The 12,756-nt window shown below is 42.1% G+C and overlaps 1 protein-coding gene across 1 annotated transcript; it reads left to right on the top strand.

The window, feature by feature from the left end:
• The first annotated feature begins 10,272 nt into the window (after nt 1-10,272).
• LOC146678154 (uncharacterized) lies at nt 10,273-12,462 on the top strand. Its single transcript, XM_085410751.1, has 3 exons — nt 10,273-11,266; nt 11,517-11,684; nt 11,796-12,462. The coding sequence occupies exons 1-3, from the start codon at nt 10,650-10,652 to the stop codon at nt 11,917-11,919; spliced, it is 909 nt and encodes a 302-aa protein (XP_085266877.1). The 5' UTR covers nt 10,273-10,649; the 3' UTR covers nt 11,920-12,462.
• Nucleotides 12,463-12,756: the final 294 nt, after the last annotated feature.

Genomic DNA, 12,756 nt, shown 5'->3' on the forward strand with positions numbered 1-12,756 from the left:
CGACGACGCACCAAAATCTGACTCTGACGCGTCGGGTCCGCGCTCTGTGTTCACGTTTGTATGCAGAATCCGTAAACCTGCTCCCAGTTACTGTTTTAGCTGCATGGTGTTTGACGACATGTTGTGAGGTTTAACCTGAGATGCTGGCGTTTCAGGCATAATAACGTTAATTTACAAATCGACACGGGATTTTAATGAATCAATATCACTTTATTCAATTTAGCATGGATTGTAATCAGAAAGGCGATAATCAAAACCCACCCCTAATCAAGAACTTGCAAAGTAAAAACATGCTCTATGTCAGGTAGCCCTTTTGTTATTTACATTTAAAAAGAGGATTAGTGTTACTGTGCGCTGGCTGAGTCTGTTTCTTTTCTTAGAAATAGTTTCTCCTGCCCTGGAGAAAATCCACTTGCATGGAACAGAAGAGGCTGTGGAGTGCAGGAACTACACTGCAAGTTGGTAGATATGCAGGTATTCCTGGGTCCTGCAGACTATCACCTAAAAACAATAAACAAAATGATTTTCTAAACTGTAGCAATGTAATGTACGTATAGTGTCAAATACATTGTTGTAGTCTTCATCAGCTTTAATTCACATGGAAGTGTTCCTAAAGTCATATGCTGTAATGATATTTACATTATGAAAACATGATTTTGGACATTTCAAGTTTTTCACTTCGGCAGATAAAATGAATTGAGCAAAATCAACTCAAAATATTCCCACACGCCAGAATGTCCTCTCTTCCTCGCTGGCTCCATATCTGTCAGTGGAATGATCACCTCTTCGCTCTCTGTCACCATCAACACACTCCACGAATCCCGTGGATGATTCACTTCCTTATATCCGTTTGAATCAGGTACCGAAGCAGTTACGTGCGTAATGAAGCTTCGGACGTCACTGGTCACGTGACTTTTGCCAAACGAAGCAAGCCTCGACACAGTGCTTCTGAACCAGTGTGTTGTTTTTTTCGACACACGCTCCGGAGCGTCAGCTTCAAGCGGGCCATCACTACAACTTGGTTTATTTATCGACAGCATTGTGTTGCAGGCAGTGAAGGCGCAAATGATAAATTTACGTTAGCTTTAGCTAATTTCTAGCATTAGTGTTAGCTACATCAGGCTGAAAAGAGCCTTGCAAAACCAGCAGTGCGCGTTTTGAGACGTGTTTTGGAGACGGGTGTATTAATGGAAACCGTCTAATTAGTATAGCTATATTTGAATGCTTTGTCTAAATGCGGCCTGGATTTTCCCGCCTTGTTTAACATCCGGCTGAAGCTTTAAGTTAGCTAGCCTCGCAGCTGTGTCATATTGACTATGTATTTTTGCAGCATATGTGGAGAATCGGTTCAGTCCGTGAAAGCTTATGTTTTGCATTGCAGACTGCATCGTAATGAACCCCGGTGTATTTTTAAATGTGTTGAAGTAAGTTGTAAGCAGGTGTTTTCTGGATATGCTGCTTTAAAGTCTCACTTCTACCGCCACCACACTGGTACCGCAACTGTTTCTCAGAATGCTACCTTAATGGGTTTGAATTGCACTGTCTCACTTTGTGAACGCCAATGTGAGGGAACTAAAGCTTTGATTGCTCACTTAAAGGAACACATAGAAGAGGGACGGCATGTAACTTGTCCAGTGAGAGGATGCCAAAGTGTGTTCTCTGTAAAATCTACATTTACCTCCCATATGTCTAGAAAACACAAACGTTTGGAAAATGTGATTTGTGGTTTAAACAAAGATACTCAGTCAGAGAGTCCATCTACAAGTGCCACCATACAGGAAGGTGCCAGTGTATCAGATATAGAAGACCCTGGAATGGATGGGTCTAATTTCAGTGACCTGTATCTCAGAAATGTATGTATGTTTTACATTAAACTACAGGGACAACATCTTCTGCCAGCATCTACCATTCAAACCATTGTTGAAGAAATACAAAATATACATGAATTGGGACAGATGTATACACTGAATAGACTAAGGTCACTTCTAAAAGGTATGTCAGTTTCAGATGAAGACATTATAAAAATCTGTGACACAGTAAAACAATCTGACTTGTTCTCAGCTTGTCACACAGGGCCCATGAGAACTGCTTATTCAAGAGTTCAGTGCTTTAAAGATGTGTTCAAGTATGTTGAACCCAGAAAAGTGTTTTTGGGCAGGGACGAGAACAGGATGGAGAGATTTGCCTATTATGTTCCTCTGCTAAATACTTTGAAGGGTATGCTGGAATCAAGTTTTTGGCAAGGTCTCATATCAGTGGATCCTAATAATGTTTCAAGACCAGGGCCCTATTTCAGGAAGCCGGTTTAGAAAACTCAGAGTGAAAAACGATACTCAGGGTTGAGTAACCCCGAACTGTCCAACTCGGAATATCCGGTTTCAGAATAGCTGATAACAAGTAGTTCAATCAACGCGGAGTTGCTTTAACCCCAAGTTAAGCGCGCGCACGAGGATACATAAAGCCCTGATTAGTGGAGCACAGATTAAGCGAGTCACCATGGAGACGGAGGGAAAGAAGGCGCGGTCAATGTATGTTACAGCGCTTGAGGCCGAAATTCTGATGGCAGCATATGCCGATAACATGCAAATTTTGCGGGAAAAAAGTAACACAGCCTCAGTTGCAAAAGAAAGGGAGCATGCATGGCAAAACATAGCCGACAGAGTCAATGCGTGAGTGTTAATCTAAACATTGATCTAGGGATTTCCACCCATTTAACACGTTATTTATTATATTTCATTTTTTATTTTATACATTTTATTTTGTGACGTGATGTGAGCGCAGGTGCAACCCAACAGGCCCCAAACGTTCCTGGCAGCAAGTAAAAATGAAATATAAAAATATAGTCCAAACAGGTAAGGTGTAATTGTATTATGAGCCATAGTGCTTGGTCTGTTTGTCCTATGTAAATCAATTGCAGTTAGAGGCTACATTAATTTTCTTTCTGTAAGCACTTATTGAAATTATCTGAGCACATTACAAGTAAATATTTGCTTACTCTGTATGCTCAAATGTGACCCGTTATGGCCACTAGAAAAAAAGCGGAGGCCCGAAAAACAGGTGGGGGTCCTCCACCACCACCACTCACAGAGCCTGGCCACTTGGCTTCCACATTTGTGATAATGTTGGCAGCATCACATATGATCTTCACAGTGCAGAGAACACAAATTAGCATCCATTACTGTAATGAAATAATTTGTTAGTTTGAAATGCTACAGGGAACTATGTACCTGTACATTAATGCTGTGGAAAGACTTCCTGTTCACATAGTCTCCTTCATTTACTGAAGGAGCAATGATTGGAATGTGAGTGCCATCTATACAGCCAATCACGCCTGGGAACCGTGAAAATAAATGTAAAATTTAAGTAGTAGTTCAAGTATCACCACATCATGAATTGAGTTTTGTTCATCCTGCTACCTGCAATTTTGTGGCATCCCTCTTTGATAAATCTTGTGGGTCTATGACCGGGGAACACCACAGACGAGTACAGGAGACGTTTCAGTGCAACTGTAACATTCCTGACTGCCCGACAGACGGTAGCCTTGGAAACGTGCTCAGCGTCATCAATATTATACAGAAAGCTCCCGTTTGCAAAAAACCGAAGTGCAATACAAATAATATGTACAGAACTGAGAGAATGTCCACGATGTGTCACATGAGCAATATTAGGCCTGAGGATGTTATTCAAATAAATTATAGATTGTGCTGAAAAACGGTAACGTTCACACAGAAAATCATCAGGAAATGATAAAATGTCCAAACGCGCTCTAATCACTCTCTCCCGGCGGAGAGCTCTGCGGAGAATTTGGGCTTCAACATCTACTGGCTCTTCAAGGAAGGGGCACGCCATGTCTGACACTTCCTACAGTCAGGTTTCTGACAAAGAGGTGGAGAACGTCAGGGTTAGTTGAAGTAAACCTGCTAGGGAGCAGGTTAGCTTCACGGAGTGTGTCGTCATAGTGACTCACTCAGGATTAATCTAAACTCGCTTTGTGAAACCGAAAACCCAGAGTTTTCGTTAACTCAGGGTATACTTAGTCAGACTTTGCACTAAACCGGCTTCCTGAAATAGGGCCCAGATGTTCTCAGCGACTGTTGTGATGGTAACGTGTTTGTGTCAAACAAATTTTTTCAGGAAAATCCACATTGCCTCAAGCTGGTTCTATACCAGGATGCATTTGAAGTAGTGAACCCACTTGGTTCTGCCAAAAAGAAGCACAAGGTTTTGGCTGTGTACTTCTCTCTACTCAACATCCACCGTCTTACTGTGTAGGGAGAAGGATTTCAAAGAATTTGGCCATGAAAATGTTTTTTCAGAACTCCTGACTGATTTGAAGGTACTGAAACTCTGATTGTGGGTGACTCTGCCGTAAAGGATGTACAAAGGATGTGCGGTAAGAACACTAAAGTCCTCTGCTTTTCTAAGGATATGGTCAACAACCTGAAGGAGAGAATTCTTCAAATTGCAGATGAATATCCAACTGTGACAAACATTGTTCTGCATACAGGGTCAAACGATGTGTCCAAACAACAGTCGGAGGTTCTGAAACGGGACTTTACTGGATTATTAAATACTGTAAACTCTCTGAATGCAGCTGTATTCATCAGTGGACCTGTACCGCCGGTCAGAGGAGGAGACGAGAGATTCAGCAGGTTGTTTACACTGAATAAATGGCTTATATCAGCATGTGCCGACCACTCAGTGCATTTTATCGACAACTTTAATATTTTTTGGGAACGCAGGCATCTGTTTAAAGCAAATGGATTTAATTTTAACAAGTCAGGGGTGAAACTGTTCACCTCCAACTTGTTTTATTCCATACGTCATCCATCTGTGCTTGGTGCCAAGGCTGAGATAAACGAGGAGTTATCTCATAAAGAGGAACAAACAGTACTCCAAGAACAGACAAAGCCCAGCAGAAACCTTGAGGAGGAGCTCCATTTGCCCCCACCCGGGAAGAGCCTCAGAAAGGAGAGACACCTAAGGCATCTGAGGAAGAGCCTCAGAAAGGAGAGACATCTAAGGCAAGAAGAGGGGTCCCTATTTGCCTCCAACTCTCTCAACAACACCAACGACCAGGACAAGGGACCAGTCCCCAAAACCCCTGACAGGCCATCACCCTCCTCCCCCTCCCTTTCTCCCTCCTCCCCACACCTGAAATTCACTGAGGAGATGATGGAGCGGGTCAATGCTGGGCTCAGATCTACCCCCCGTCCCAATCCCTTTTTGTCCCCCATAAACCCCCCACCAGAGCGGCCAAAGGTTCGCCATCGAGCCCCACCCTCAACAGAGCAATCGAAGTCACATTGCCCAGCCTCGCCCCCCTTAGTTCCTCCTTACCACCTTCATGCTCTGTCTCCGCAGTCTGATGTGTGATGTGTGAAGGGTCCGGGCTGTGAGGATTATGGCAGTGATGACTTTTCCCAGGAGAAGCTGGGACCCTGTTTACTAGAAGGTTTTAAAATTTCTGTACTTTTAGGTGACAGAAGGAGACATGTGGCCTGGTCAAAACACAGAGAGCTGCGCTCTAAAAGATCTTTAAATATAGTAAACATACCTTGTGTGCCACAGACTGCTCCCAAACACGAGGGGACAAGTAATACCTCTAAAACACTTAAGTTGGCTTTATTAAACGTTAGATCTTTAGCTGGGAAAACATTTTTAATTAATGATTTAATCACTGAGCACAGCCTTGATTTTATGTTTTTAACTGAAACTTGGTTGGACCAAAGTAACAGTGGAGCTGTTCTCATCGAGACGACCCCTCCTAACTACAGTTTTATCAGTGAGGTCAGGGCGAGCAGGAGAGGAGGAGGGGTTGCTGTCTTATTTAATGAATCATTTCAATGTAAGCAGCTATCTCCTGGAAGTTTTCAGTCTTTTGAATATGTGGCTTTGCAGCTGAAGGCCCCATCCAAAGTTGTGTTTCTTAATGTTTACAGGCCTCCCAAATACTGCACAGACTTTTTTAATGACCTCAGTGAACTGTTGTCTGTGATCGGTGTTGATTTTGACTGTGTAATTATTGCTGGGGATTTTAACATCCATGTGGACAACCCTCAGGACAAAGGGACTAAAGACCTAAGTAACACTCTGGGCAACTTTGGGCTGACTCAGCATGTAACAGAGGCCACACATAATAGAGGACACACTCTTGACCTACTGATCTCCAAAGGCCTGAGCATTTCAAAGGTTACTGTGTCTGATGTGGGCCTGTCTGATCATTACTGTGTTTTCTTTGAAAGTAAAATCTCAGCCCACACAAATATATCAACAACAGTGATCACAAAACGGTGTATAACTGAACACAGTAGTGCAATTTTTAACCAGGTCTTCCCATTAACACCTGACCTGTCCAGAGGGTCAGTCAATGAGCTCGTCAATAGCTTCAATGCTAACATGTTAAAAGTAATGGACACTATTGCTCCCATTAAGGTGAAGGTTATCTCTGGAAGGAAAAAGTCTCCATGGAGAAACTCCACACTGGTGAAAAATGAAAAAAGAGAGTGCAGGAAAGCTGAGCGCAGATGGAGAAAAACAAACCTCCAGGTTCATTATGACATCTATAAAGAGAAACTTCACAATTATAATTTACAACTGAGGAGTGCAAGGAGGTCCTACTTCTCTGACATAATCACTAAAAACAGCCATAATGCTCGGGTCTTATTTTCTACAGTTGACAGGCTAACAAACCCTCCTGTGTCAGTGGCAGCTGAACTTCATTCGACCATGGCCTGCAATGACTTTGCCAAATTCTTCACAGAAAAAATCCAAAAAATTAGACAAGCAATTGGTACATCAACAGCAGATCCAGGATATATACTGTGTCCACCAAAAAACTGCTTAAATACCATGAAACAGTTTAAACCTATTAACAGCAAAGACCTGGAGGACATCTTAGGTCAACTGAACTCCTCCTCCTGCTGTTTAGATGTCCTGCCAACAAGTTTTTTCAAAAAGGTCTCAAAGACTTTAGAGTCAGACCTGTTACAGATCGTCAACTTTTCTTTATTATCAGGTGTGTTTCCAGAATCACTAAAAACTGCTGTAATAAAACCTATACTGAAAAAGGACAATCTTGACAAGACACAAATGAACAACTACAGGCCGATCTCAAATCTCCCATTTTTAAGTAAGATCATTGAAAAAGCAGTTTCTCAACAGCTCAATTACTTCTTAAAACAGAATAATTGCTACGATGCCTTCCAGTCAGGTTTTAGACAGAACCACAGCACTGAAACCGCTCTGACCAAAGTGTTTAATGACATATGTCTGAATACAGACAGTGGAAAAATGTCAGTCTTAGTTTTACTGGATCTCAGTGCAGCATTTGATACAGTTGACCACAACATATTACTCAAACGACTGGAGAACTGGACAGGTCTTTCAGGAACTGTACTAAACTGGTTCAAAACATACTTAGAAAACAGGAAATACTTTGTATCAATAGGTAACTTCACATCTGAGCAGACAAGTATCACATGTGGAGTTCCCCAAGGTTCCATCTTGGGACCCCTTCTGTTTAACATTTACATGCTCCCACTGGCACAGATTATAAACAACAACAAAATAAACTATCACAGCTATGCAGATGACACACAAATATATATCACAATGTCACCAGGAGACCAAGGCCCTGTGCAGGCTCTTGGTAAATGCATTGAGGAAATCAATGACTGGTTGTGCCACAATTTTCTCCAGCTAAACAAAAACAAAACTGAGGTAATAGTCTTTGGCGCCAAAGAAAAACGATTACAGGTCACCAGAGAACTTCAATCTATACATCTAAAAACCACAAACCAGGCGAGAAATTTGGGTGTAGTGATGGATGCAGACCTAAACTTAGAAAAACACATTAAGACAATAACAAAGTCAGCTTACTATCACCTCAAGAATATTTCAAGGATAAAAGATCTGATGTCTCAACAGGACCTGGAAAAACTAGTCCATGCATTCATCTTTAGTAGGCTTGATTACTGTAACAGCATCTTTACAGGTCTACCGAAAAAATCAGTCAGACAACTACAGCTCATTCAGAACTCTGCTGCTCGAGTCCTCACTAAGACCAAAAAAGTGGACCACATCAGTCCAGCTCTGAGGTCTTTACACTGGCTGCCTGTCCGTCAGAGGATAGACTTTAAAGTTCTGATGCTGGTCTATAAAGCTCTGAATGGTTTAGGACCAAAATACATCAATAACCTCCTGACCCAGTATGAACCTTCCAGATCCCTCAGGTCATCTGGATCCGGTCTTTTATCAGTTCCCAGAGTCAGAACCAGACACGGAGAAGCTGCATTCAGCTTTTATGCTCCTTATATCTGGAACAAACTCCCAGAAAGCCTCAGATCAGCTGAAACACTCAGTTTATTTAAATCCAGGTTGAAGACTCACCTGTTCTCAGCTGCATTTGAATAAAGCACCAAATCCACACTTTTAAGCTTAAATTTCAAAACTTACATTTAACTACTGATTTTATCTACTGTTCTGATTTTATCTGTTTTGATTTTATATACTGTTTTGTTTGTTTGTTTGTTAATTAGTTAGTTAGTTTATTTGCTTGTTTTAATCAATTTTAAATCATGCTTTTTATTTGTTTTTGTTTCTAATGTCTCTGTAAAGCACTTTGAATCACCTTGTTGTTGAATTGTGCTATACAAATAAACTTGCCTTGCCTTGCCTTGCCTAGAGGAGAATGGGATAACAATGGCAGACAAAACTGTTGTGAAAGGAGCGCTCTACTGCATTGCTGGAGACAACCTGGGCTCTCATTGTATTGGGGGTTTTACAGAAAATTTCAGTTCATCAGTGTACTTATGCAGATATTGTCTGTTAACTCGAACTGAATTTCAGGGTGCTGATCCAGCAGTGTGTGGACCTCAGCGGACCCCAGAAACGTATAGATCTGCCACTGAACAACTGGAAAGAGAAGACGTGTCAGAAGTTCAGGGGATAAAGTTCAGGTCTGTATTTAATTCTTTACGTAGACATTGAGGGCTAGCAGGAGGGACTATGCGCTTACCTGCTGCTCTCTGGCAGGTAGCTCCATGCCCTTCTGGGTTTTAATTGCACCTTAGAACACACATGCATCAACACTACAATGAGCGGGTGGAGGGAGGTTTGGAGTCTTCTCTCACCCCCGTTCTCTGCGGCCTGCTGGAGCGGGGGGGCTAGGAGGAGTTGGCCGTCCGACTGCGGTCTGGGGTGTGGGGCCTCCCTGCTGCTGCGGAGTCGGGGCGGTCTGCCTCTCCCCACTGCAGGGAAAAGTGTAACACCACCTGGGTCCGGGTGCAGTTCCCCCCTCCAGGGGCAAGGGTACCTAGACCCGGTTGGTAGAGTACGCGTGGGGAGTGTGATCGTGTATACAGCGTAGGGCTGGGCGATATGACCCAAAATTCATATCTCGATATTTTTTAGCTGGATGGCGATATAAGATATATATCTCGATTTTTTTTTTTTTAAGCCATAAGTTAAGAACAAAAAGAGAGTTCTTAGTCACACTGTGTCCCAGATGTCACACGGGCACTTTTATTTACATACAGCGTAGATATTACTCAAAAATAAATTATCAGCATATATTAAATAATCATGGTCCATAAATAAAAGAAAACAATGTTGTTTTTGTGCATAACAAAAAGCTCACAATTGTGCAGTCAAAATGTAAACTAATAGACGCTGAGCATAATAACAAAGAGACAGATTTCACAGCTGCACCACGTCTCTGAACAGGTGCCATTTGCGGTCAGTAAGCACAACCAGAATTCATACATAAGGTGCACTGTCGATTTTTGAGAAAAGGAAAGGATTTTAGCCCGTGCAGCCCCTCTGGGCTGCATGTCGTTAGCGCGGTTAGCTCGCTAACACGTTGACGCCATCCAGCCCCACGCACGGTAACTCGCTAACGGAGATTTTCCGCTTTCATCTTGTCATTGCCTGCAGGTGAAGCTATGGGGGAGTTGTGTTCAGTGCAGGAGAGGCGAGGCCGAGTAACGTTGCGTAGAGACAAAAGTGGACGAAAGAGAGGCAAACCTGCGGCTCCACAAGTATAATTATAACGTAACATAGACTATATCGATATAAACGATATTGTCACATCTTATATCTCGTATGAAAATATATCGATATTTTTTAAAAACTCGATATATCGCCCAGCCCTAATACAGCGTCTCTTTATGTCTGTCTCCACGTCGGTTGAGTGTGGTGTAAGTGCATATGAGAGCATGAGGGTGGGAATGGATGTTTGTGTCTGTGTGTACCTGTATGTCTGTGTCTATATGTCAGGTTGGGTATCAGACGCCACCTCTCTGGGGACATCTCAGGCCTCCAAACCTTGGAGGGCCTATCTCCACCCACCACCACTTCCCCTGCCGGTGGCGGACTCCCTCAGGTGTCGGTGCGTTGGTGGTTCTTTGTGTCTGGGGGTGGGCGTCCGGGTACACACCGGCTCACTCCTTGGCGGCCGCTTATTGGGGCTCGCTCGGGGCATTTCGGAGGTGGGGTGCCCCCGGCCTCTCGGCCTGGGGCTCGGTCACTCAGGCACAGCTGGCTGCCGGCGGAGCTCACGGGCAGGTCACTGCAGCAACTTCAGGCAAGAGTTGAAAATGTCAAGCGACCTGACACACCAAAGGTAAAAAAACGCAAAGCAATATCAGATGACGACAACGACACAGATGAAATACCAGCTGAACAAAAAGCAAGGGTTCAAGACACATATGGCTGTATTAGCTGGGAGCCAAAGCATTTGCCACTCTCTGAGACTGTGGAGTCAGCTTGAAAAAAAAGAAGAAATGAAGAAGCTGTTTAAAAAGAATAACTACAGTACAGATGTTGTGAAAGAACTAGTCAAGTGCACCTATTACACGCAGCGTAAAGACATCAACAAAGGGGCAAGCATCCAGAAACTATGCCAGGAATGGCCCTTTCTCTTCAATGAAGTTGGTATGACCGCACATTTCCAAGAACTGACTGGTGTGAATCTGATGGAGACCTTCCTTGCCAATGTAGACAAAAAGGGTGCACGTCTGTTAAAGTTCCTCAAATATGTTGATGCACAAAAGCACAAGCAAGTCCTGAATGCTGTTCTCAAACTTCAGACTGAAAGAGGGCAGTCCAGTGGTTGCTTGCAAGAAGTCATTGAGATGATGCTTCTTTTACTGGCTCATTTTGACGAGAAGGGAGAGCTTCTGTTTCACTGCGTTGAGATGACAAGCCTTGCAGAAGATGTTCAGATGGAGAAAGTGCCACCAACACCCGTCATCATTGTTTGCGGTAAGCCGAAAGTGCAAAATTCAACTTTTTTTTTCTGTTGTAACTGCCACGTTCTTGTAGTCTTGACTTGTTTAGTTTCATGTTCTGTTGCTTCCACACTAATACACTGGATAACACAACCATATACTGTAAGTTCAACTAGTAACATAACTCATCCTATGATCCATGTAACAAGTATCTCTGTATTTGTATATATGACTGACATTAAAGCTCTTGTTATTTAAGTTTTTGATTTGTTGTTGTTGTTTTAATTCCTCCTGCTTCGCTGCTGAGACATTCATGTTGAGCATTGACAAGAAGATTGTCAACGACCGCATCACAACCTTCACCTCTGCTATCTGCCTAATGTTTGGCAGTTACTACTGCTTTAACATACACTACCCTGTGGAACTACGATCAACACTGGAGTTCCATCAACGGTAAAATTTCTTTTATTATGGATTTATTTTTGTGCTTATCAAACTTGGCCATTTGATATCCCACCTCAGGTTGTTAATTTCCTCAATCTCTCTTGCCCTTTTTTCATGAAGGTGTTTCTTTTCCATAAATCCTGAGAGAGGCACCAAGGTTGAATCCAAGAAGAAAAAAGTGTTCTCAGTCAATCCCAGAGTCCTCACTCTCATCTCAGACATTGCTGACCATGAGTGGATCTAGTCCTACCCCTCTTGTTTGAGACGAAGTGATAAAGGTATACCATGTTACATACTCTACAGATGTTATGTTTTTGAAACGATTGTTACATTTCTGATTGTGAGTGGGAAGTTTTTAACAATGTGAAGTTTTACTAGACACAATTTGTAAAAGTACATGTTCTACTTTTGATTCACTGTTTTATATCTGAAAAATGTATCTGGTGAAAATGTGGTAAACCCGCGATTTTGTTTCTTGGATTTTAATTTCCCCAGTTTTAAAGATATTTGTATTACAATAGTGTAAAAGTATGCTGCATGTACATTGCTGGCATTTTGTAGTTATCCAAAAATTTGCAGTTGACGTTCTCAAAACAAGTGTAAAGTTTTCGTTTGTTACCTGATGCAGTTTTAAGATGTACATTTTCAGCTTTACTACTCAGTTCTGTGTGCAAAATATGTGGGTGTAAACTTGTTCCTGTAATTTCTTCAATTCAGACTTTCTTTCAATTATAGAAAATTTTTTTAATTCTCTATATTTGTATTTGGATAATTTGAAAAGTCAAGATTTTACGTGTACTGACATTTATGTAGTGAGAACAGCACCAACACACTTAATGGCGTCTGAATTGTCTGCAAAAGGTAATGTGAAGTATAATGTGTGCTCAACTTACAGCACTGGTTTTGCACAGTTTGAACAGAACTTGTAAGAATTCTGTGATTCCTCACTGTTACTGTCATGGAGATAACCAGTAACTATTTGTGATTTGTTGAGTAAAAATATAAATGTTTGATGTTCAAAGCATCAAAGATGTTAAATAAAATACTTTTTTGGAAATTTAAGGTGGACATTTTTGTGTTA

The sequence above is a fragment of the Rhamphochromis longiceps genome, linkage group LG1 (genome assembly GCF_057381845.1).
Source record: "Rhamphochromis longiceps isolate RC_006_pf linkage group LG1, R_longiceps_female_GT1.1, whole genome shotgun sequence".
Classification (NCBI taxonomy): domain Eukaryota; kingdom Metazoa; phylum Chordata; class Actinopteri; order Cichliformes; family Cichlidae; genus Rhamphochromis; species Rhamphochromis longiceps.